We start from the raw sequence: 27,162 nt of genomic DNA, 5'->3' as shown, positions 1-27,162 counted from the left end.
GGTCTTACAAGATGCGTAGGGTAAGAGGTTGGATCAATTCCGGTAATTTCAACATTACACTCAGTAACACCATTAGAGTTAGTAACACAGTATTCATTAATTAGACTTTGATTAATAAAAGAGTTACTGACAAACTTATTTTTGAAATTGTTTTTCATTTCATTCATGGAATAAAATTCAGATTCTTTTTCCTGTGATTTAAAAACTTTTTCAGCTTCTGCAAAATTACCCCCAAGAATTTTCTCACATGAATGTGGAATTTGAGAAGAAATAATATAATTAGCATTTTTGTGAGATTTGGCCCAAGTATGAAGCACAGTTTGTTCTTTGATCAATAGATCTTTAACATTATCAATTTCAACAGACAAAGATGAGTTTGACAAACTAGTGATTCTAAGATTTTCCTAAGTGGAATCAATAATGTTATTTTTCATGGATATTTCAGTTTTAAGAAGATCAAGTTGATTTTGCAAATCCCTTATTGTTTGATTCTTCTTAGAATTAATAACACCCAAATACTCAAACATTTTGATTTTTTCATTCATTGAATAGGAAACAAAGTTTTTAACCTGATACATTGAAGGAGAGTCAGTGTTGTGCTTCCTTGAATTTTCAACTGCATCAGGCATATCAGCATCAAATGTACTTGTGCCTTTTTCAGGAACATTCGTGTCTTCTATCTTTACCATTAGACACTTGACTTCATCATCTGATGACTCCTCATCAGTCTTCCATTTTTCTTCTTCAGCAACAAGAACTTTATGTTCCAAGTTTTCTTTTTTCAGTTTCTCAATCAGCTTGTTGTACTTCTGCTTCCAGTATTCATCCGAGCCTTGTTTTTTTTGTTTACATTCCTTCGCAAGATGATCAGTGCTCCCACAGTTAAAGCACTGAGCTTTTCCTTTCTTATCAGTACCATGCTTTTTATCAGCTTCTGATCTTTTAGAAAACTTTCCACCCATCTTCTTCTGAAACTTTGAGAAGCTTCGGCCTGATTTCTCAAAAGTCTTCACAATCAAAGTTGCACTAGCCACAACCTTTTCAAGATCATCAGTGTCAGTTTTTGAGGAATCAGTGTCTGAATCGCTTTCAGTGTCTGAATCTGACACTAGCTTTTTTTTTTTTAGAACAAAGCTACAGATGATTCACGCCGAAAATCTTTCATAAGCTCCTTTCTTTGAAGCTTGGAATCCTCATAGTATCGAAGATTTCCATAGAGACTTTGTAAGTCCATAGTGTTGATCTTCTCACTATTTTTCAGCACATCGACATGGTTCTCCCAACCTGCACCCAGAGAATCCAAAAACTTCTGCACTAGAACAGTTCTATGCTTCAACTGATCTAATCTCCGTAGGTCATTAACGAGAGTATTGAATCTGTTAAAGGTTTGAGTTAAAGTTTCACCTTTCTTTGCAAAAAAATGTTCATACCTTCTGTTAAGATCATTTATTTGAGTAGCCTTAACTTCTTCAGTGCCTTTAAAAGATACAGTCAGAGTATCCATCATCTCTTTTGCTAAGATGCAGTTTTGAACCAGCCCGAAAATATTGTATGGCAAAGCGTAGCTGATTGCAGCACGAGCACGAACATCTAGACCATTTTTTCTTTTGTCATCTGCCGTCCAGTTTTCTCTAGGTGTTTTCTTCATAGCACCATCAGGAACGTTGTTTTTCAGAGGCTGATACATTGGGACGTATGGACCTTTTTCGACTATGTCCAACATATCTTCATCTACTGACTCCAAAGCATATAGAGCCTTTATTTTCCACATGGCAAAATTTGTTTCATCAAAAGGAGGAATTTTAGCGGAAGGATGATTTGATGAGTTTGACGAAGAAGAAGATGAAGCCATTTGTTTGATAAAAGAAACCTGCTCTGATACCAATTGAAAAAGCCTTTTGATCAATCAATTTATCAAACAATGACAGTAAATAAGAATAAGAAGAATTCACGAAGAAAAACTTTACTAAGAAAGATAATCTCACAAAGAGATTACCGTGTGCACAAAGCAGCTATTAGGGTTTGTGAAAGGCGTGTACTTTCACAAACCTATACAAAAGATTATATACTGCTATTCTAGTCAATCCCTATAAATCAGGGATATGCCAGCTAACTAAATTACGCTAACTATGGAAAAAAGATAAATACAAAATTTGTTACAATGCACTGAATAAACTAAACACACTGTACTGCTGAAAAGCTGATGCTGATACTGAGATATGTGCTGATGCTGAAAGATATATTTCAAACATCATCATATTTCAAGGTTTGACCTTACAACTGCACTTGTAGAAAGTGCGGCAAGGGTCATGATGGAGTATGTAGAGCTGGATCTTGCTACAAGTGTGGCAAGGAGGGGCATGTGGCCAAGGACTGCCCCAAGGGGTTTGCAGTGTGTTTTCACTGCAACCAGACCGGACACCAGAAGGCGGAGTGTCCGCAGTTGCGGGGATCAGCTCAGGGAGCACCTCAGGGATCTACCCCTGCCACCATCAGAGCTACCGAGAGTCGGCCAGTGAAAGTCGAGGCACCGAGGGCATGAGGGAGAGCCTTTCAGTTGACCGCGGAGGAGGTTCGCACAGCGCCCGATGTCGTGGCTGGTATGTATTCTTTCGTGTATTTATTTTGATGTTGAGATATTATGCTTATATTATGTTATGCGTAGGTACTTTTCTTGTGAATTCTGTACCTGCCTTGGTGTTATTTGACTCGGGTGCGAGTCGGTCTTTTGTATCTTTGGCTTTTAGTCAGCATATCAGTGTTAGTCGTGAGGCATTGAGTCGGCCTCTGAGAGTTTCCATAGCTGACGACGGGGTGATATATGCCACAGAGGTTCTCCGGGGGTGCGTGTTCGAGATTTTCGGTGTTGAGTTCCCGATTGATTTGGTTCCTATTGCGATGGGTGATGTATGTGTCATTGTGGGCATGGACTAGTTGAGCAGATTCGGTGCGGTTATCGATTGCGAGCGACAGCTGGTGACCATACGAGACCCTAGTGGGGGAGTCCTTACGGTGTACGGCGAGGGTACACGTTCTGGGTCAGCGTTTTGTTCGGCCGCTAGGGTGAGGCAGTGTCTTCAGCAGGGCTGTAAGGGTTTTATGGCGTATGTGATGGATACGCGAGTGGATTCCGAGAGGTCGAGGTCAGTTGAGGAGGTTCCGATAGTGCGTGAGTTCCCGGATGTATTTCTAGAGGAGTTGCTGGGTGTGCCTCCTGTGAGGAAAGTGGAGTTCAGTATCGATTTGGTTCTGGGGGCCGCGCCTATCGCTAAGGTGCCTTATCGCCTTGCACCTCTAGAGATGCAAGAGTTATCCTCGCAGCTTCAGGAGCTGCTGGGAAAGGGGTTTATTCGGCCGAGCAGCTCGCCGTGGGGAGCGCCTATCCTGTTTGTCAAGAAGAAGGATGGTTCACACCGGATGTGCATTGATTACCGGGAGTTGAACAAGCTGACGGTCAAGAACCGTTACCCGTTGCCGAGGATCGACGATTTGTTCGATCAGTTACAGGGAGCATCTTGGTTCTCCAAGATCGATTTGAGGTCTGGATATCATCAGGTGAGGGTGCGAGATGAGGACATCCAGAAGACAGCATTCAGGACGCGTTATGGGCATTACAAGTTTGTGGTGATGCCTTTCGGGCTCACCAATGCCCCGGCAGTGTTCATGGATCTCATGAACCGAGTGTGCAGGCCGATGCTGGATCGGTCGGTGATTGTATTCATCGACGACATTTTGGTATATTCGAGATCTAGAGAGCAGCATGAGGAGCATTTGAGGGAGATCCTCGGAGTTCTGAGATCGGAGAGGCTTTATGCCAAATTCTCCAAGTGTGATTTCTGGTTGCGAGAGGTCCAGTTCCTGGGTCATCTCGTTAACCAGAAAGGGATATTGGTCGACCCGGCCAAAGTTGAGGCGGTGATGAGTTGGGAGGTGCCAAGGTCACCCTCCGAGATCAGGAGTTTCCTAGGATTGGCAGGTTATTATCGGAGATTTATCAAGGATTTCTCTAAAATCGCAGTGCCACTCATCAGGTTGACCCGAAAGGGTGTCGCTTTTTCATGGGGCCCCGAGCAGCAGGCCTCCTTTGAGATGCTTCACCAAAGGTTATGCGAAGCCCCGGTGTTAGCCCTCCCGGAGGGGATGGAGGACTTTGTGGTATATTGTGATGCATCGATCTTGGGGTTGGGAGCGGTGCTGATGCAGAGAGGGCATGTGATAGCATACGCATCAAAGCAGCTGAAACCTCATGAGACGAGGTATCCCACCCATGATCTAGAGTTGGGGGCAGTGGTGTTCGCCCTCAATATTTGGCGTCACTATCTGTATGGGGTTCGGTGTACGATATACACGGACCATAAGAGCCTGAAGTATTTGATGGATCAGCCCAACCTAAATATGCGGCAAAGGAGGTGGTTGGATGTGGTCAAGGATTATGATTGTGAGATTCTGTACCATCCGGGCAAGGCTAATGTGGTAGCCGACGCCCTGAGTCACAGGGCGGAGAGCGCCCCATTGCGAGGTATATGTTTGCGATTGACCGTGTTGGCTCCGGTGTTGGACACCATTCGTGGAGCACAGGCTGAGGCCGTGAGATCGGAGAACTAGAAGAGAGAGCGATTTGTTGGGTTGGTATCGGAGTTCGTTACCGATGGTCGGGGGCTTATGACTTTTCAGGGGCGTATATGGGTACCGTTTGTGGGAGGGGCGCGTACCATTTTGATGGAAGAGGCTCATCGGTCGAAATTCTCGATCCATCCTGGGGCCACTAAGATGTATTTGGACCTGAGGAGGGAGTATTGGTGGCCCTGTATGAAGAGGGATGTTGTGTGGTTTGTTGAGAGGTGCTTAACCTGTCGTAGGGTTAAGGCCGAGCACCAGAGACCGCATGGTAATTTGCAGCCGTTGGAGGTTCCCGAATGGAAGTGGGAACAGATCACCATGGATTTTATCACCAAATTGCCAAGGACCGCTAGGGGAGTCGATGCAATTTGGGTGATTGTGGACAGGTTGACGAAGAGCGCCCACTTCCTTGCTATTAGTGAGAGCTCCTCCGCAGAGAAGTTAGCAGAGATGTACGTGAGGGAAGTGGTATCTCGGCATGGGGTGCCGATCTCGATTGTCTCAGACCGGGATGTACGTTTCACTTCCAGATTCTGGAAGAAGTTTCATGAGGAGTTGGGTACTAGGCTGCATTTTAGTACCGCATATCACCCCCAGACAGACAGACAAAGTGAGTGGACGATTCAGACACTCGAGGACATGCTCCGGGCATGTGTTTTGGATTTCGGGGGGAGTTGGGATACGTACTTGCCCTTGGCAGAGTTTTCCTACAACAACAGCCATCATTCGAGCATTGGTATGCCGCCCTTTGAGCTATTGTATGGGAGGAGGTGTCGGACCCCCATTTGCTGGGGAGAGGTCGGACAACGTGTGATGGGTAGTACAGAGATCATGCTTCAGACGACAGAGCAGATCCAGCAGGTCAGACAGAGGTTGTTGACCGCTCAGAGTCGTCAGAAGAGTTATGCGGACAGACGCCGGTCCGAGCTTGAGTTTAAGGTCGACGACTTTGTGCTCCTGAAGGTCTCTCCTTGGAAAGGAGTGATTCGATTCAGGAAGAGGGGCAAGTTGGGGCCCCAATATATTGGTCCATTCCGGGTGATCGCGAGGGTAGGCAGGGTAGCCTATCGTTTGGAATTGCCAGCAGAGTTGGGGCAGATTCACGACACTTTCCACGTGTCACAATTGCGGAAGTGTATAGCCGATGAGTCGGCAGTGGTTCCATTAGAGGATATTCAGGTGGATGCGAGCCTGAATTATGCTGAGAGACCAGTGGCAATCAGAGATCGGAAAATCAAGGTTCTGAGGAACAAGGAGGTACCCTTGGTCTTGGTTCAGTGGCAGCATCGGAAGGGGTCCGAGATGACTTGGGAGCCAGAGCGTGAGATGCGTGAGCAGCATCCGGAGTTATTTGCAGAGCGAGACTTTGAGGGCGAAGTCTAGTTCTAGTGGGGGAGAATTGTAACAGCCCGAATTCCCAGGTATTATTCATTCTTATAATTTGGTGATTTGTGAGGAGACTCGGCGAGTTGGAGCTCAAACTCACCGAGTATGATCGTGGCTATGGGCACGGGTTCGCGTCTGGACTCGGCGAGTCCACGCTGTTTAATGAAACCCTAATTCCCCGGGTTTGGAGGCTATTTAAGGGCACTTATAGCCTCCCATTGCGGCTACCAGCCCCTTGAGAGAACCCTAAGAGAGCTAAATCGTTTTAGGAGAGAGGAAGTCACTTTTGGGCCTTTGTGTTCCTTGTTTAGCAAGAAGAAGGTGGCAAGAGCAAGGAGGAGGTGAGATTCCAGCAGATCCAGAGTCCAGAGGCTTCATTTTGAGGTAATAGTTCAAACCTCCTTCAGTTTTAGGGTTGATCTTTAGAGTTAGGGTTTTCTAACCCTTTTGGAGAGTGATTATGTGAAGCAAATGGTCCCTCTTCGAGTTTGTGCCTTGGATCTGGACTCAAAGAGGTCCAGAGACACTAACGCTTGGAGCTTTTTGGGTTATTATGGAGTTATTGGACCTAGGTTGTCATTTTTGGGACCAAATCTCCTTTTATGCCTTGTGGGGGTTATACAAGCATCAAGTTTCGAACTTTACGTGACATTCATGCTTGGGAAGGCCAGATCTATGGTTTGGGGAAGCAGATCTGACCTTAGAAGGTCAATAGAGTTTATGCATGGCATGAACTCGCCGAGTTGTTCTTGAGACTCGGCGAGTAGGGTTGGGGTTTCACGTAAATTCTTCAGCGAGTAGACTCGCCGGGTTGGGGGATGACCCAGTGAGTCAGGGAGAGTCAATAGGGGGCTGGGTCAAGCCGGAACTCGCCGAGTTGTTCTTGAGACTCCGCGAGTTGAGTCGTGGTGGCCCCGCGATTCATGTCAGGTGGAACTTGTTCGAGTTAGGGAAGTACTCGACGTGTCAAGAGAGGATCCGAGGGAGTCAGTGAACACGTATAGACTCGCCGAGTCGCTCTAGTGCACTCGCCGAGTCCGGTCAAAGTTGACCGTTGACCAGAGTTGACCAGTGTTGACTTGATAGGGTTAGTCAACCTTAGTTGTGAAAGTGTTAATTAGAGATATATTCTGTTATAGGAGGATTATAGCTTGGGGGGATCGAGCGCGAGTGATTTCCGGGATTTGCGAGTTATCGAGATATGCGAGGTGAGTCTTCTCACTATACTTTACCTTGAGTAGGTAATCAGAGTTATGTGACAGAGTATTTGTATGCTATATGTATGTTATGTGTTGTACTGCATTATTTCTATGTGATTTATGCTGTGCATGTTTATAGAGTTGGAACTAGAAGGTTCACAGAGATAGAACCAGAGGGTTCACAGAGTAGGGTCCACGGACCCACAAAGTTATAGCCTCGAGTGGCTAATATGTGTTATGTGTGGTATTTTGGGGAACTCACTAAACTTTGTGCTTACAGTGTTTGGTGTTATTTGTTTCAGGTACTAGTGATGACCGTGGGAAGGCGCCGGCTTGATCAGTACACACACATGAGATTTTTATGTTATGAGATCTTGTGATTTTTATATGGCATGGATTGAGTTTCAAACATTGATGTTTTTATGAATATTAAATGAATTATGTTTTTATAAAATGCGAAAAATTGTTTTGAAATTTACGGTGTTACAAATTGGTACGGTACCAATTCATTTTTCTCTAAACTGTGTACCGTACCAACTATAATTGATATAAAAAAATTGCTACCGGTACCGTACCAAGTATACTTGGTACCAATTTATTTGGCTACCAACAAGTGTGGTTGGTACAAATTGGTAATGGTATATACCAACTTCTTTTAATTTCTTTTTATAAGATTAAAAAATAAGCAAAAACATCGGGATTTTGATGTGTAGTATAGAAATTAGTTACGTAGTTTTTTTAGTTTACAAAAGAATTCTACTAAAGTAACGGTAAAGTAGCGTTTTAATATTGTGCTTTAACTTGATAATAACTATTGACTAATACGACTAAATGACTAATATAATGTTATTAAAACTGTAAACACTAAATACAATTAACAATTGAAATATATATATATATATATATATATATATATATATATATATATATATATATATATATATATATATATACACACACACACACACCAAATGAATTGGTTGGTACGGTATTACCATGATATTCCAATTTTTGTACCATTACCGTACCAACATTAATCAATTGGTATGTTACTACCAACCAAACATGTTGGCTACTAAATATATTGGCTACCAAGTTTCTTAGTTCGGTTGATAACATGTTTTTTGGTTTTCCGTGATATAATTTTGCCTGCCATAACATTCACTATCAATTCATTGTTGTAAATTTGTACATTTTTTTTACTACTTTTAAAAAAGCAAGATAGAGGATATTATAGCATGTTTAACGTTTGTGGTGGCCCCAATTTTTGCCTTCCGATGAGAAACAAGATCAATGTACCTACCTTCTCTGGATCAACATGACTCTTTCTGTGGCATTATTTCTGATTTTTAAAAGGTTCCAAATATCTTTACTGAAAGGACCATACTACCCATTTGCTCAAACACACCTCATGCCCATGTGAAACCAATGAATGCTCCATCATCATCCTTCTTCTCGTAGTTTCCTGAAAGAAAAATCCACTAAAAGGGTACCCAAAATCCTTTTTCTCATCTGGGTTCCTCTCCAATCATTTAAAATTCATTCACCCTGATTGAATTTAAAGATCAAGATTACGTTTGACCCTTCAAAATCATGTGATTTTATTTAAATTGAAGCGAATTTAAAGGAAAAAAAAAAAGATGGGTAGCAGTTGCAATGAGAAAACGATTGTTTGGTTTCGAAGGGATCTAAGGATCGAAGATAATCCAGCGCTGGCTGACGCAGCAAGAGATGGCTCTGTTTTTCCTGTGTTCATATGGTGTCCGAAAGAAGAACAGCAATTTTACCCGGGTCGGGTTTCAAGATGGTGGTTGAAGCAATCTTTGATCCATTTAGGACAGTCTTTGAAATCGCTTGGAGCTGATCTTGTTTTGATGAAAGCTCAGAGTACTATTTCAGCTCTTATTGACTGCATCACTGCTATTGGTGCTACTAAAGTAGTGTATAATCAACTCTATGGTATGTATGCTCTTGTTCTTATGACTTTCGAAGTCAAACTAGTTGTTTGAAAGTTAAAATTTCGCCTAGATTTATTGTCGTTATTGAACTCCAGTAGCTATTTAGTGTTTATAGTTATAAGAAATTTTAATTTAGTAGTTTTCTTTCGTCTGAAAGCTGTTTAGATCGATGTTGTTAAGTTTTCTTTCGTCTGAAGTTGTTTAGATCGATGTCAATTTGCATCCTAGAAATAGATGGTTTGACTAAAAAAGTCAAAAGGGGATTCTAATTTTGGAAACAATCTTGAAAATACAACTAGATTATGGCAAGTAGTCCATAAAGTTCTATATGGATAGATGATGCTTGAGAATTTCTCTAAGAAATGGAAGGAAAAACAAATAAGGGAAAATTTGTGGAAGTAGGACTTGGTAGGTGGAACTTTCGTTACTTAATTTTAATATTAAGTCATTCTTTATGCATTAAGTGAAAAAGGAACACTCGTATATATAGTTATGTCTCCATTAAGTCTATTAAGTAAGAAATCAAGAAACATCTAAAATGTGTTCCTTATGTCATTGGGGTTGGAGCATTAATCTTATATTCGTATGATGCATGAACAAATTAGAAATTGCTTCTATGCTTCTTACTCAGTTACTTCTAGAGTTGGTTATGGTTTTCTAAATATTTGATAGAGCATTAATGCCCAATTTTGCACAAAATGTTTTCTTGATATATGAGTGTAACCTTTATGATTTATTCATTATATTGTAATAATTAGTAGTCTAAATTCGCAACCTAAATTACCTTTATGCTCATATAAGAATAAAATTGTAAAGTAATTTGAGTTAGAGTACATGAAAAATGAAAAAATTGTTGGTGATTTTATCAACAAATATATTTTAGTTTAATGGACTTAACAAGTGTTTCAAGAATAATGTTTAAGTCATAATACAAGTTAGGAGGTGTGGGAGTGCACACTTGTATTTACTAAAACATTGTTAGAACAGTACAAGGACTATTATGTCATTCTTTCATTCTTGAAAGATGTAAATTTAAGGACTAATCTGTCTTTTTTGAAAGATACAAACTGTTCTTGTTATCGGTTGAATGGATAAATCCGGGAAAATAACGATTCCTTTGAAACACAGAAAAACGGAGAAACTCTTCCTTCTTAATCTTCTTCTAAAATTGATTCTGATTTTGTGCCTAAAATCAAAATTGTTGTATCAAGAATTATCCTAAGTTTGGATTTCGTGATACCCAAGGCATATAGGGTCGAAATATCAAACAAGGAAAGTGATTACACGATTCCTGTTTTGTTATCCAGATTTCCATAACCCTATTTCGATTTTTCCCAACAAAAATCTCTATGCTCTCAACATGATTCCTACCTTCTTCTAATTAGAAGACAAAGTAACCACATTTAAGGGGGTGAAACGTTTCTTGCATATTCATTGATCCCAATTCCCAATGTTCAATTCTTTTTTTTTTCTTTTTAGGGATAAATACAAGAAATAGAAACATACTTTCTTTTCTTTATTTATTATATCATCTTACTTTCTGTTCCATTCTATTATAGCATTTTACTTTCATTTTATTTTTCTTATCAAGACATTATTATACTTTTGAAAATTTTTACCAAATTATAGCATTCTACTTTCAATTTAATTTTATTAGCACAATACACTTTGAAATATCAACTCAATTATTTTTCTTATGTCAAAAATCTTTGTATTTGAGTTATATGAAGAAAATCTTGCATTTACCCCTTTCTTTTTACTCTCTTGATTATTTTATAAAGATTTGATTTGTGGTTTTTTACTTTTTTTTTTTTTTATAGATCCTGTTTCACTTGTTCGTGATCATAATATAAAACAAAAGCTTGGGGAGCTTGGTGTTCCTGTTCAAACATATAATGCTGACATGTTATATGAGCCATGGGAAGTATACGATAATGAAGGCTATGCATTTACAACATTTAATGCGTATTGGGAAAAATGCTTGAAAATGCATAATGATCCTATTATACGTCTTCCTCCATGTCGATTGATGCAAGCGCCAGGTCAGCAACTTTTTCTTTTATAAACATGTTGATTTATGCTTAAAACGATTTGTAATTTGACTTTTGAGGTTGGAAAAAACTACTGTTCTTTTTTATTAGTATTACCTTTTTATCGACTGAGGTCTAAGCCTGTCAAATTTCTTTAGTGATTAAAAAATTAGACCTTTGTTTCATTGAATATAATTAATTTGAAAGACACAATAACTATGACATAGTTTCAACAAGACAAAAAAGTGGAAGGGTTTGATCTTTAAAAAAGAAGAAGTTGAGGGGCTTAATCGATAAAGTGGTAAAAGGTATATACATTACCATTTCTTGCATTTAACCCTCCAAAACATTAATTTAAATTATTATTTTTCTTAACTGATTATTATGGGTTTGAATCGCAATAATCAGTTTAAACACACATCAAACTCATGACACATTATACAAAATCCAAAATAGGATTAAATGCAAGAAATAGCAAGGTACTTTCATTTATTTGTTTACTATAGCATTCTACTTTTGTATCTTTTTATTACAATAATGTTTTAAAAAATTCTACCTAATTAAAGCATTGTTATCCAAATACAAAGCAATCTTCACTTCTATAATTCGCTAAAATCTTCAAAGTAAATTATCCTAATAAGCAAAATTCGTATGTGCAAATGCTATAATTGGATAGATTTTGCAAAATACAATGCCTCAGTAAGGAAAAAAAACAAACATGCAACACCGAAATAAGAAAGAATTGAAACTAGAATGCTATAATAAATAAATAAATGGAAATACATTAACATTTCTTGCATTTAACCCTCCAAAACATTTATTTAAATTTTAAATCATTCTTTTTTCTTTCTTATAACAGGATCCGTAGAAGATTGCACAATCGAAAAACTTGGTCTAGAAGACGAATCAGAAAAACCAAGTAACACATTACTAGGAAGAGGGTGGGCCCCGGGTTGGATAAATGCCGAAAAAGCCCTCAACACATTCATAGAAAATCATCTTCTTGATTACGCAAAAAACCGCTTAAAAGTCACGGGTAACTCCACTTCAATTCTCTCCCCCTACATTCACTACGGTGAACTAAGCATCAAAAAAATCTTCCACACTGTCATAATGAAGCAAATCCTATGGGCACAAGATCAAAACCACGAAGGCGAAAAATCCGTAACTTATTTCCTAAAATCAATTGGTTTTCGAGAATATTCGCGTTACATTTGTTTTAATTTCCCATTCACTCACGAAAGATCGCTTTTAAGAAACTTAAAGTATTTCCCATGGCAAGCTAATGAAGCACACTTTAAGGCTTGGAGACAGGGTCGGACAGGGTACCCGTTAGTTGATGCGGGTATGAGAGAGCTTTGGGCAACGGGTTGGCTTCATAATAAGATTCGGGTGATTACTGCAAGTTTTTTGGTCAAGTGTTTGTTGTTGCCTTGGCAATGGGGGATGAAGTATTTTTGGGATACGCTTTTGGATGCGGATCTTGAAAGTGATGTTCTTGGTTGGCAGTATATATCTGGGAGCTTGCCAGATGGGCATGACCTTCGGCGTCTTGATAGCCCCGAGGTATGTTGTTGTTTCGTGTTTTTTTTTTTAAATATAGGTGAAATGCAAGAAATAGCAATGTACTTTTATCTGTTTGTTTGTTTGTTATATCATGTTACATACTTTTGTTCCATCACAAAAATGATCAATATAGAGGGTGTATATATATGGAAATGACCGCTTATTCAACATTTATCACAAATAACTACCCATTTCACAAAAATGGACTTTGCTAAATAATGTCATTTTGCAAAAAAAAAAAAAAAAAAAAAAAAGTGATTTCTTTTTTCTTTTTAAGAAATTGCTCCTCCCACTTCTTTGGGGCAGGGAGGCACCGGTAATTTCCAATTTCTGTTGCCAAATTCATAAGTTTCAATGTCCGTTTTGCGGGGGAGTAATTTGTAAATTTTCTATTAGGCAGGGACCATTTTTCTAACTTTTTTAAACACATGGACCATTTGCAGTAAAAAAAAATTCTGCACATGGATCTTTTTTGTAAATTAGGGACAGTTTTGTAATTTATTTTCAAAGGGGGCAACCCTGCCAACATACGAAAGTGTTGTAGCCAAAGGGTCAAACCCAAAGAGTATACTATTTAAACACATGGACCATTTCTGTAAAAAAAGTGAACAGGGACCAAACTTGCCAAAATATGGAAGTATTGTGGCCAAAATCTAAAACCCAAAAGTATACTTGTGGCCAAAGTCTAAAACCCAAAAGTATACTTGTGGTCAAAGTCTAAAATCCAAAAATTTACTATTCATAACCAAGTTGCATATTATTATATATAATAATGTTGTTAAAGGTTATTTGTAGTGGGGACTAATCATAAAGCAATTCCACAAATCGCAAATTCCATTTTGCTAAATAGGTGGTTTTTTTTGTGATAAATGTTGAATAGGTGGTTATTTCCTACAACCTCCCATTTTAGTCATTTTTTGATTAGCCCTACTTACATTTCTTTTTATTACAACATTGTATTTTCTATATTTTTCTTATTAAGGCAATATGCTTTGATAAATTTACCCAATGATAGCATTGTACTCCAATTTTTTTTTATCCTATTAGGACATTGTACTTCAAAAACTTTACATAGTTAGAGTAAAAAATGCTTCGTATTTGTATCATGTTGCTATAATTGGGTAAAGTTTTTCAAGTACAATGCATTTATTAGAAATACTTAGCTATTTATTGCATTTAATCCATTTGTTTATTATAGGAAAATCTCTGATAAAGTCCCAATATTTTCGGTCAGTTTATGTTTTAATCCCAACTTCTATTTTTTAAACAGAAAAGTCCAGATCATCTAATTTTATACGATAATCTTAATTTGTCATTTTCTATTGAGAAAATAAGGACTGTTTCGTTATTTTGGGCAAAATATAAAATAATCAGGATTTTTCTGTTCAAAAAATAAAAGTTTGGATTAAAACATAAGCTTGCACAAAATATTGGGACTTTATTAGAGATTTTATAACATCTTATTTCCTACATTCATTTCTTTCTATTACAACATTTTACTTTCAAATTTATTTCTCATCATGCATTGTACTTTCAATTTTCTTTTTCGTATTAGGACATCAAAGTTAGCAAAACCTACATATAACATTCATGATTGCTATATACTTAAGTTTCATTCCTTTAATTTGGTAGATTTTTAAAGCTACAACACTAATACAAAACAACGAAAGTATATATGATACTATAATAAACACATCAACAAAAGTAACTTATCATTTCTTGCATTTAACCCTTTATATATATATATATATATATATATATATATATATATATATATATATATATATATATATATATATATATATATATATATATATATATACACACCTCTAAAACTATTGAAATTCTTAAAAAAAATCAGGTTCAAGGATTCAAATATGACCCCGAGGGTGAATACATAAGACAATGGCTACCCGAATTATCAAGAATACCAACCGAATGGATCCATCATCCATGGAATGCACCACTTGCTGTTCTTCAAGCTTCAGGAGTCGAATTAGGATTAAACTATCCAGAACCCATAATAGACATTGAAGTTGCACGCGATAATTTAACAACAGCTATATTACTTATGAACGAAAAAGAATCCGCTTCTAAACAAGACAACAACTGTGAAGGAACAAATGAAGTTGTAAATGACAATTGTGACCTTGAAAACTTACGTATTCCTAAAGTTCTTTTGAAAAAAGAAAAAAGAGTCACGTGTCCTTCGAATTCCTCTAATGATCAGAAGGTGCCTTCGATGATGAAAAACAGTTCTGGAGTGAATAATAATAATGGGGTGAAAAGATCGAGGCAAGAACCAGATGAATATAATTTGAATGATTGTAAAAGTGAAAGTGAGTTTTCGAAATTGGATGATGATTTGTGTTCTACAGCTGTTTCTTCATCTGGTAGTAAGAAACAAGCTACTGGAAATAGTAGTTTCTGTTTTTAGTTTCTTGTTATGAATTAGTAGGATGATATTGATATTGTTATTGTTATTGTTAGTAGTAGTTTAATTGTTGTTTATGTGTTATATATGTGTATGTTTTCTTTCTTTTTGTAATTTATTGTTGAATTAAGAAACGGAGGTTTAATCGTTTAATGTTTAAATGTATGTTTCACGATGATGTCTATAATTTGTGTTATGTGAATTTGCAATAAGATTGTTAGTATCTATTTTAATTATTATTCTCATCATATAGTGTTTGTTATATGGTAAAAAGTTTTTTTTTAGTGAGGAAGTGTTGTATGAACAAAATGTCTTTTTATTTTGGAAAATCTCCGGAAAAATCTCAATGTTTTACCCTAATTTACGAAAAAGTCACAAACTAAAATTTATTTATGAAAAAGTCTTAATTACCGGTAAAAACGACGTTTTGACCATATTTTCCCGGTTTCATTACTTATCCGGTTTAATTAAGTCTCATTATTTTACCATAATTTACGAATAAGTCCCAAATTATGGTAAAATAATGAGACCTTAATGAAAATTATGATAAAATAATGAGACTTTAATGAAACCGGGTAAGTATTGAAACCAATAAACCGGAAAAAAAAAGGGTCAAATCGTCATTTTTTCTGGTAATCGGGACTTTTTCATAAACCAATTTTGGTTTGAGGCTTTTTTCGTAAATTAGGATGAAATATTAGGACTTTTTCGAAGATTTTCTTTTTATTTTTGGATGAATGATAGTAAAATGGAAGAAAATCATGATCTCAAAAGTCTTTTTAGTAGTCCCACATTCAGAAGTCAAACCTTATGAAACTCATGAAAGTAATAAAAAGTTGGCAAAATACTGTTGCTAAATTGATGTTAATACGATGAAAAAAAATATTTTTTATTAGAGTGAAAAAGGTTAAAACTATGTGAGACAGAAATTCAAATATTATATCAAAACATTTGCATCTCCTTTTTATCTTCATCGTTAAAAAATTACCTTTGGATTTCTATACGATTCTATGCGATCAAGTTGTAATCAGTATCAAATGAAACATCGTATTCAGTACAATTTATTAAAGATAAAGTATAAAGTATTCGTCAATTTTGACGTTTTTTTTTCTTTACTTTACGAAGCTTTTTCTCCTCTTTCACATTTTGAAGTTATCCAAAAGACCAAAAGTATGAAAAGGTAAAGGACTTTTTAGGATCCTATCAAGTGTGGTTGGATTTTACATTATTAATTATTATATTTGAATGTGAACTTTATCCTTTATCACACTAGTTGTTCTCCCAAAAGCAAGTGTAGAAAATGTAAGATTAAGTGAGAACGACTAAACAATACATAATGATCTTATTAAATAACATGCATGGGATCTTGTATCCAAACTAAATAGATGCATATTATTCGTTGTGTGTGGTTATTCCATCATAAATTTAGGGATAACGATGGTCTTGAGCAATACAAAGCACGCCTTGTAGTTAATGGGAAGTCTCATGAGGCTAGGGTAGACTATAATGAATGTGTAACCCTATAGAAAAATCAGCCACCACACTTACAGTTCTAAGCATTGATATAGGAAAAATTTGACATATACATCATCTAGAAGTGACTTTTTTCATGGAGATCTCAAAGAGGCGGTGTATATGTATCAACCAGTAGGATATGTCAATCCATGTGCATCGACTCATGTTTGTTGCCTTTTTAAGTTTCTTTATAGCCTAAATAGCCCCTCGTTCTGGTACTAACAGTTTCCTAACTATATCTTGAAAAGTGGCTTCACATGCAGGAAAAATGGCACATCACTTTTCATTTACAACTACACTAAATATATAGCCTAGTTACTAGTGTAGATAACAACGTCTTTACCTCGTCTAATACATTGAAATCCGACATTATCGAGGCTCTCGAATCCGTATTTTCTATTACCAATTTATCTAAATTGTGATACTTATTAGTAGGATGAGCATCAGAACCGGGTACCTGTTTTTGGAACCGGAACCGCCTCGAAACTGCCGGTTTGGAACTAAAATCGCCTTAAGCGGTTCAAGTTGTGGTTCCTAAAGTTATGGAACCGCCTTAAGCAGCTCCAGTTCCGGTTCTCGTTTTTTCGGAACCGCTACCCGTTGGGTACCCGCCGGAGCCGGTTTATATATATATATATATATATATATATATATATATATATATATATATATATATATATATATATATATATATATATATATATATATATATATATATATAGACACACACACATACATTATTTCAAATAAATATGTGTGTTACTTAGACCGGTTTAGAATATATTGGTCCGATTTTGTCCGTCTTTGGTCCAAATTCATTTGATTTGGATCGAACTAAAATGCGGTTTTATCGAGGAAAGTTAACAAAATTAATGTAACCGGGTTACCCGATCTTGAAACCGGAACCGCCGGTTCTAAACATCTAAGAACTGCCTAGACCGGTTCCAGTTCTAACTTTCTAGAAACCGCCGGTTCCGGTTCCGGTTCTCGCCAAATGAGGCGGGTACCCGCCTATGCTCATCACTGCTTATTAGGCATCTCACACTGCAAAATTTTTGACATACAGTCACACTTTTGAAAAACAATATGACAATTTCGCTATAAATTGTGACTAGTTATCATTGATACAATCATGACTTGTTTTTGCCACATCTAAAAATTTTAATGGTTTTTAAATGAGACGATTAATATATATATATATATATATATATATATATATATATATATATATATATATATATATATATATATATATATATATATATATATATATATATATATGTAGTCACATATAAAAATCTAATGTACCTAAAAGGTAATACATATGGTGATATGAATTGTTTGTATAACCATATGTATCATTTAGCGTATTTGTAATTAGCAGATTTTTCTTACAACAACTTCGACTCCGGTATGCCTCCTTTTGAGATCCTTTACGGGAGAAAGTGTCGGATCCTAACTTGTTGGGGAGAGGTTGGTCAGAGGGTTATGGGGAGCACTGATGTTGTGCTCAATACTATCAAGCTCATTCAGCAGGTATGTAGGAGACTACAAATTATATAGAGTCGGAAGAAGAGTTACATAGATACACGATGGTCCAATCTTGAGTTTTAGGTCGGGATTTCATGTTTCTAAAGGTGTCACCTTGGAAGGTTATCATTTGGTTCCAGAAGCGGGGAAAGTTGGGGTCCATGTATATTGGACCCTTTAGGGTTATTGCTCGGGTGGGCAAGGTTGCCTACCGATTTTGGATCCTCCGGAGGAGCTCAGCTAGATCCATAACACTTACTATGTTTCTCAGTTAAGAAAGTTCATAGTCGATGAGTCCGTAGTGGTTCTGTTGGATGATATGAAGGTGGATGAGTGCCTAAATTATGTGGAGAGGCTAGTCAAGATTTTGGATAGGAAGATGAAGTCCTTGCACAACAAGTGATTGGTTTAGTGAAGGTGCAATGACAACACCGAAACAGTTCAGAGTGGACATGGAACCCGAGGAGGAGATTATAGGATCGATTAACTAGTTTGATGTATAAGAAATCATGATAAATAAGTAAAGAGAGTGAAATGTAAGATCAAGATGTAAATAATTTCATGTTTCATTCAATTAGAGTAAGAAACTTAATTACAAACTTGTAAGAACTCGCAAAAGACTTACTCCACCTTCTAACAAACATCCTTATTTATAGGTAGACAAGAAAGGGATTGGTTAAAGCTTAACCAATAAGGTTATGACATCTAAATTGTGATACAAGATACAAATTGTAAATCAAAGTCACTCTGAAACTTAGGGTGTACAAATTCCGAAACTAACATACTCTCGGAACTAAAAATACAAAGAAGACAAGATATTACAATTAACGTTTTTGTAATAGACTAAGACAAAACACATATAAAATTATAAGACCTAACAGAGATGCACAAACATTACCCTTATGGCAATGGATTTCGGGGACGAAATCTAAGTCAGACTGCGAGAGAGTTGTAATACTCAATTCCTGGTATGCATTTATTTTATCAAGATTGTTGAATTTTAGACTAGGCGCGACGCAACATATGTTGGTCGCAACGCGCTTGACATGTGGCAGGCGTGGTGCGCTTAAGTAAAAGCATGGTGTGCCTTAGCTAGAAAGAGAAACCCTAATTCTCGGTCTTAGGGCCCTATTTAAAGGAACTTACCCCTATTTTCCTCATTTGGCAGCCTTCATTCCCACAAACGTTCCCTCACCCAAAACCTTAGCCTCCGTTTTGAGGTTTTTCATTTGTTTTTGTGAAGATTAAAGAAGGATATCACTCTTGGGGCAATGAAGCTTGGTTCCATCTTAGATCCAACATTCTTATTATATTTATGGACCTTTGTGAGTATAAAGTTTCAGTATTGATATCTATTTCTTTAGATCTAGTTTTTATATCATTTAGGTAGCATCGGTCCCTACTCTTCGTATTGGAATTTGAAGAACCCTAGAACCTTATGAGTGACTTTTATAACTTCTGGACTTGTTTGATGATGAAAAAATGTGGTTACATACATTTCCATTTCTGTCATACATGAGTTTTAGTCCTTTAAGAGTTGGGTTTAGAGGTTACAAGAGATTAAGCCATGAAAATGGATAAAGTTGGAAACTTTATCCATTAATTTGTTTAAGAGATTCGGATGTGAAGTTTTGGGCTTCTGACTTAATAGAATAAGTGCTTAATAGAAGGAGACTGTTCATGAAAGATCTATATGTCCAAGAGTCATTATAAAATGATATTGCTAGATAATATATGATCCTAAAGGGTCGCAATAACAAGAACTTGATACAATTTATTATTTCTTGTTTCCAGATGATTGTCTTGGGTTTCTTCTATTAAATTTACGCTTGTATACTCCAGATTTGGGAAGCTCAACTTTTGCTACCATGGATCCCCCTCAGATCTTTGTGTTAGCTAGATGGTAGGCAATTCGTTTTTTACTGTCATACATTGTGGGTTTTGAAGCGATAACCGTCCGATTTTTGGTGCTAGACCCTAGATGTATCATTCAGTTTTCTTGTATTCGGGGGTTACAAGTGTCGGACACATCACAAAAAGGTCATTGAACTTAGTGGTATAAGCATTTTCTCTGAACCCTTCATTCTTAGGTTCCATGATTCTTGTTCCAGGTTTTGCACCTCATCTCTAGGACAATCCTCTTTTATTAACATCATCTTTAGATCCTCCTAACTAATGCCTATTGTCTTTACATGGCTATTCCACCATGTTAATGCCACATCAGAAAATACAAGCTGCAAACCTTTCTTTGTAATCATTCGGACAGAAGCTTATTTGGAAGGCGGATTCTGTCTTCTAGATCCAAAGAGTCATTCCTAAAACCCCTTCAACATCGTAGAAGGATCTATGTTTGTAGCTTATGAATGTTCCGCATGTGCAATCCCTTGAAACGTTACTATTATTTCTATGGTGGCTGCTCCAATCTCTACTTTGTTCAGAGGCGATGTCCCTAAATGGCTTAAATTGTTAGCTACTTGTTTGTTTGATTGTTCACTCGATTGAAGCTATGATTGCGCTAGTGATAAATGATCACTCATTGATCTATTGCGGGACATTGCTTTATCCCATTACAATTGATTGAAGGAGAGATGTGTCGCGTGAAAGTATTGTTGAAAATATAATCGATAATACTACAATTGTTGACATTAATTGACTTTGATTACGTAGTAGTCGTCGGTAATCGTAATTCGTAATGATTTACAAATATGTGTGTTTCCGAAGGTGTTCTTAAATATCTAATAGGAATATACGTAGAGTATCATGACTGAAATCCAGCAACCCAAAGCGACATGTCTATCCTGTCACCGCTCTCCTAAGTAGTCCTTTAGTAGTATAATTAATAATACTTTTTATTTGTAGGTTAAGGGATATACCAAAACCTAAAGAGTAAGTCCTAGACTATAGTCGTGCTTTCTTAAGGAAGTACTAGTTCTTTATAGTCAATAGCTCTGATACCAATCTGTCACACCCCCAACCGGCGGCGGAAATACCAAGCAGTGTAACGTCATTCCTTGTATCACAGTTATATAACATATATTGAACAGTACAAAACAATTATTATAAACTACGTACCTTTATTGATTAGTTATGTGACAACTTAAAATTTTTGATTAATCAAGGGTTAACATGTAGCTATGTATAAGTACAACCACAATGTAACATTGATGCAATAAAACACTTGAAAGTTAAAAGGGCATTATTCATATATGTATAAATGTATGTATATATGCTTACTTTGAAAATCATGTTTATAGTAAACACTTAAAGGGAAAGTAAAACCAAATGATTGGAACGTAAATCATGGAATTAAAACATTGTTTTATCATTTTTGGCCTAAGTACCCCCACCCCTTGAGATTTCGGTTTGCTTAGGACCACACAAGGCCAAAATCTCCCACCTAGAACACCCAATCTAGGTCCCCACTAAGGCCGAAATCACAAGCTAGGTAGGAGCTAGGACCGAAATCACACCTAAGATCCAAACCACTAAGGCCAAAAACTCCTTTGTGTGGAAGTTAAGACCGAAATCACAAAGGGAACAAGGTGATTTCAGTCATACCTTGGCCGAAATCAACATTTTAATACCTTTCTTATGTGATTTCGGTTTAGGGAAGGAAAAAAGATAAGGTTAGTTGACTTTTGTGATAAGATACTTCACCAATTTCCCATGCAATTTTAACCCAGCAAACCTCCAAGCATTTATCCAACAGACAACTAGGTAAGCATCGTTTCACTCTTCCTTGTTATATACGACAGTAACCCATCCAAAAAAACCCCCCCACTTTCATTTCTCTTTACTATAACTCCAAAATTCTCTCAAGAACAAGTCTAAGATCCTCTAAGAAATTTCTTCCTTCAAGTTTATTCCTAGAAATTTTGGTAAGCTTTTCTTGTTAACCTAGTGTTTCTATACATTTTATGTTAGTTTCATTATATTTACACACATTATTATGTGTTAAAATCTCTTAGGATAAGATCAATTCCAAGAAAATTCATCAACCACACTCAAGTGTTTAGGCTTGAAGATCTTCACACCACTTTCTCAAACAACCCACAAATCCACTCAATGTGAGTTCATACCCCCACTTTTTCGACATTTTCATTTTTTAGGGGGAGAATACAAGTCAAAAATTGGTTTATTACATAAATACTTGCTTGTTACTTCTTGATATTGAAGTATAAACCTTTATTTGCCCATGTTATGATTATCACTACTTTTTATACAAAATTTGTGATATATTAGTTTTGATATGCAAAGTTAACAAAAACATAACTCATTATATGTTACAAATATCATAAGGGAAAAGTATAATTTGGAAAACTACATGGTTTTAGAAACTTTTACTAAAAGATAGCTTTTCTAGCAAAAATGGTTACATTATAGTCATTTACTATTTTGGCGGGTTACTACCCAAAGATATCATGTTTGGATTACATATTTTGACACTAGACAAGATAACAACTTTATATTTATATAAACGTCTCAACAAACATACAAGATAAACTATAATTGATGTAGTTTGAGAGTTACAAAACCACACTTTCATTTCAGAATAACCATATAATTATTCAAAGGTATAATTATTTCATTTTACAACAAAAATGAGTCATGGTTCACGTAAATATGTTGATGCTCTTGTGAAACATTTGCTTCACCGTACCTACCTAGTGTACACCTTAAATCCTGCATTATAACTAGAGTCTCCTTGAGGGAGAGTGAGATAGTTGTGTATAGATCTATACAGGATTGACAACCCCACACCTTAGCTATTAGCTATAGTTAGACCGACAAATCTAGGGTGACAAATGTCTACCAGCTCCGAGGCCTGAAGAACGTCGTTCAAGCACATCAGTCATATTAGCACGGTTATAATAACTTACATAGGGATTAACAAAACTACTTGGTTTACGGGGTAACTTACACTTCATTAGTTTTATAAAATAAAATTACATACTATTTCTCAATACAACATTACTTACATTTTTTGGTCTTAGGGTTTAAGACTACAGTTCATATTTATGAAAATATTGGATTTTAGGGAAACATACATTGTCATTTTACAAGGAAAAGATACAAAGGAAATACATGCATTTTAGTCTTGGGTATAAGACGTACAACTCGTTTTTAAAGAAAATATCGGATTTTCTAAAAGTATACAAAACCATTTTTACATGAAACCGTTACAAAACCTTCTCATACAAAATGCTTATGAACTCACCAACTTAATTGTTTACACTTTTCAAAATCACTTGTATTCTTAGGAAACCAATAAACAGGTAACCACACGAGCTTTTGGTGGATGGAACGTCGTCACACCACGTTACTTACATTTTGTCATAAAGATTTGAAATTACGTAAACAATGATTTTGAGTACAATGTAAACATATTATTCATCAATGTAATGGTTGTAATGCTTTGATGTCTATTATTCAATTGTTATGATACTATACGTAAAATTATCCGCCCCCAGACGTTTCCGCCGTTCTGGTTTGGGGTGTGACGGATTGGTATCAGAGCATTGTTTATAGTGAACTAAGTATATCAAACCAAGGAAGATATAAAACTATAAATACAATGGGCCTAAACGCTCTGACTAAAAGTATACTTTTTAAAATATAAGTATTTTTATAAAAGTATACATACATGCATACATACTAGGACAATATAGTAATAAGAAACATATAAAAGTATTTGGATAAGTTAGACACTACGACTAAGCCAAAATAGTTATGTAATCATATATGAGATAAATATAGCCTGATCAACTATATTTGTACGATATATGACCAACATGTGTTTAGGAATGGTTGCGGTGAGCAACAAATCTAAAACTTACCAACCCTATATACCAAGAAGCCCTAGAAACAAACATAGCAATCCTCCCAAATCCTCTAAGTCACTTACCCCACCGATGCACCAAATGTCTACTAAATAGCGGCACGATACTCACTGAAGCAACTCCTAGGCTCCCCTTAGGTTCCCAACCTCAACGAGTCGCCGCACTAAACTCTCTGGGGCATATCCTAGGCTTTCCTAGGTTCCCAACCTCGCCCTGCCATCAGTTGCTGAAGAACTCCCCGTGATGCCAGCCATCCACCTCCTGGATATCGTCATATCCACTTAGTAGCTGACTCCCATCACTCAAGAGTTCCAGAAAGCACAAAGTAAGAAGCATTTGTGCAGTAGCACTCCGATCCAAAGAACTATCATAGGACATTCAGTCCACTAACCCCAAATCGTGATATCCACATCCATCCATCCTTGTTGTCGGCTGCTTTATGCATGCAAATTATACACAGAACAGGATCTAATAAACTGTCGAATAATAGACTCTACCCTAGGACCTCAACCAAACAAGGAACAAGAAATAAGGCCAAATCAATTATTCTAAGGCTATAAGATCCTAACTGTATACAATTTTAAAAGCATACACTTAGCAATTACAAATACCAATTATCATTCTTATTCCAACATGGCATCCAATATTTCAAGGCTACACGCATCACATATCAGGCCAATCTATTATTTACTACTCAGCACTAGCATGCAAGTCTACCAACTCATACAACATATAAAAAGGCATATCTCCTATCTCTAACTAGCATGTGATTCTCATATTCATAAACCAAGTCATAACAGATATCATATATGGGTATTCTGGGGAAACTTACTTGAGCTTGGCTGATTGCATGCACCACACCCTTTCTTGTCATATAAATTCCTTCCTTAAAACATTTTCCTTTTGAAAACATAAAAGATCCTCAATTTGATTTCAAACACACCCGAATATGTCTGAATCCCTCAAACTAAGGCTCTAATACCAACTTGTAACGAAGAAAAAATCAAGGGTCAAAATTTCATTTTTAATATAACCCAAACATAGATATTGTTTATTCCAAATATTCCAAAACATTGTTAATTAAAACATTTATCAGAGTTCAACCCAAAATCATTTGTTGTGGAAAACATGGGTGTGTGCAATGCTATCAAGCTGAGCCCTTCCTTTCCAAAACCATGTTACCTGAAACCATAAACAAAACAGTACGCACGAAGCTTAGTGAGTTCCCCCAAATCATACCCCACACACAATCCACATAACACATATCATATTAGCTATAAAAGCTATCTCTACCACATACGCCATATCAATCACATAAGCCATGCATATAATCATATAAGGAAGCCATGGGCTCGTGCCCTGTGTCTTACTCCAGGATGCCATGGGCTCCCCACATGGTCTTACACCTAAGTGCCATGGGCTCTCCCATGGTCTTTAATAGGAAAGCCATGGGCTCTTCACATGGTCTTTAATAGGAAAGCCATGGGCTCTCCACATGGTCTTATATCTGGGTGCCTTGGGCTCTCCCATATTCTTTAATAGGAAAGCCATGGGCTCTCCGCATGGTCTTACATCCAGGTGCCATGGGCTCCCCCATGGTCTTCCATGCAAGTATCACAAAGACAACTAGCATACCACCTATACATGCATACCAGACATATCAGTAACGAATCTACAATAAACACTACAACATAATAGGAAAGTCATGGGCTCTCCACATGGTCTTACATCCAGGTTCCATGGGCTCTCCCATGGTCTTTCATGCAAGCATACCACAAATACCACTAGCATACTTCCTAGCACATAACCATCTATCATGCCACATAATACAACTTTAGCTAGTGTACCATATATCATAAAATGGGCCGACCTTGAAGCCTTAGACCCATTGGTATGGTGAGGAGACTCACCTGGCACTGCTGAAGTCCCGCGGATAAAACTCTCGCTGCTGGTTGACAAATTCCCTAATTGTCAACATTAAAATGACACCCAATTAATAATTTGGCTCCAATGCATAACCATAGATCTACACTTGGGGTAAATGGACCATTTACCCCTAACCTAGCTTGGTTCAAAAACCAAGGCCCAAACTCACACTCTGAAGGACCGAAAACCCAATAATCAACCAAGGCCCAACATATGACCCAATTTTCCAAATTGGGCCCAAACCTCTACATGGACTTATTGTAAGGCCCAAACAATTATTCTAATCCAAACAATTGGCATTATGATGGCCCAATAGCTAATAATCCTCAAGGCCCAATTATGGCCCACTTATGGCCCAATTCTCCAAATTGGGCTTAAGCCTCTCTAATGGGTATTATCCTGAAGCCCAATAATTTCCCTTAGTCCATAAATATGTTCCCAATGGGCCCACAAAGGTCCACAACATCTTAGTCCAACAAATGGCCCAGCAAGCATCCAAACCTAATTAGGGTTTTTTCACATAAAATGACGATTAGGGTTAGGTGTTCCTACTTTACCCATTAAGGACTTAATCTATTAAGGACTTAATCTGTTAAGTCCAAACATACAATGAAATCGAGCTTGAGTCATAACTCCACTCTAATGGTCCAAAATGCGGGTCCCGATAAGTCCAAACCAATAATTCCAAAATTAGGGTTTTCTAAACCCTAATTACGGTTTTCAACCCAATAATAGCCCAATAGGCCCAAAACTAAGTCCTTAGATAAATTAGGGCTTCATTAGGCGCACTAGGGTCTCATAAGGCGGGCACCACCCACTACCACCTCGGGTAGTGATGGTCAACGGCGGCTCATGGCGGCGGCGACCACCTTACGGTGGTGGTTATGAGTTTCTTTTATTATTTTCGCATCGGTTACAATATTACAAACCAAATCCCGAATAACACACATACTAATACAAACACACACAAACAACCACCCTAGTGGTGCCCCGCGGTGGCACATGGTGGCAGCCACCACCTCATGGTGGTGGTGGTAGCTTTTCTTTATGTTTTCCGGAAAAAACCAAAGCACACACACTCTATCTGTTCAGAAAACAACTCTAGCCACCCACATGGTGACGCGTGGTGGCGGTAGCGACACAAAAATGCGACAACAG

The 27,162-nt window shown here is 37.2% G+C and overlaps 1 protein-coding gene across 1 annotated transcript; it reads left to right on the top strand.

Annotated features, from left to right (window-relative positions):
- The first annotated feature begins 8,571 nt into the window (after positions 1 to 8,571).
- On the top strand, positions 8,572 to 15,346 carry LOC111883324 (cryptochrome-1). The gene is made up of 4 exons (XM_023879654.3): positions 8,572 to 9,164; positions 10,984 to 11,205; positions 12,053 to 12,759; positions 14,621 to 15,346. The coding sequence occupies exons 1-4, from the start codon at positions 8,846 to 8,848 to the stop codon at positions 15,194 to 15,196; spliced, it is 1,824 nt and encodes a 607-aa protein (XP_023735422.2). The 5' UTR covers positions 8,572 to 8,845; the 3' UTR covers positions 15,197 to 15,346.
- The last annotated feature ends 11,816 nt before the right edge of the window (positions 15,347 to 27,162 follow it).

Source organism: Lactuca sativa, chromosome 3 (assembly GCF_002870075.4).
Source record: "Lactuca sativa cultivar Salinas chromosome 3, Lsat_Salinas_v11, whole genome shotgun sequence".
Classification (NCBI taxonomy): domain Eukaryota; kingdom Viridiplantae; phylum Streptophyta; class Magnoliopsida; order Asterales; family Asteraceae; genus Lactuca; species Lactuca sativa.
This window is presented reverse-complemented; position numbering and strand designations above follow the sequence as displayed.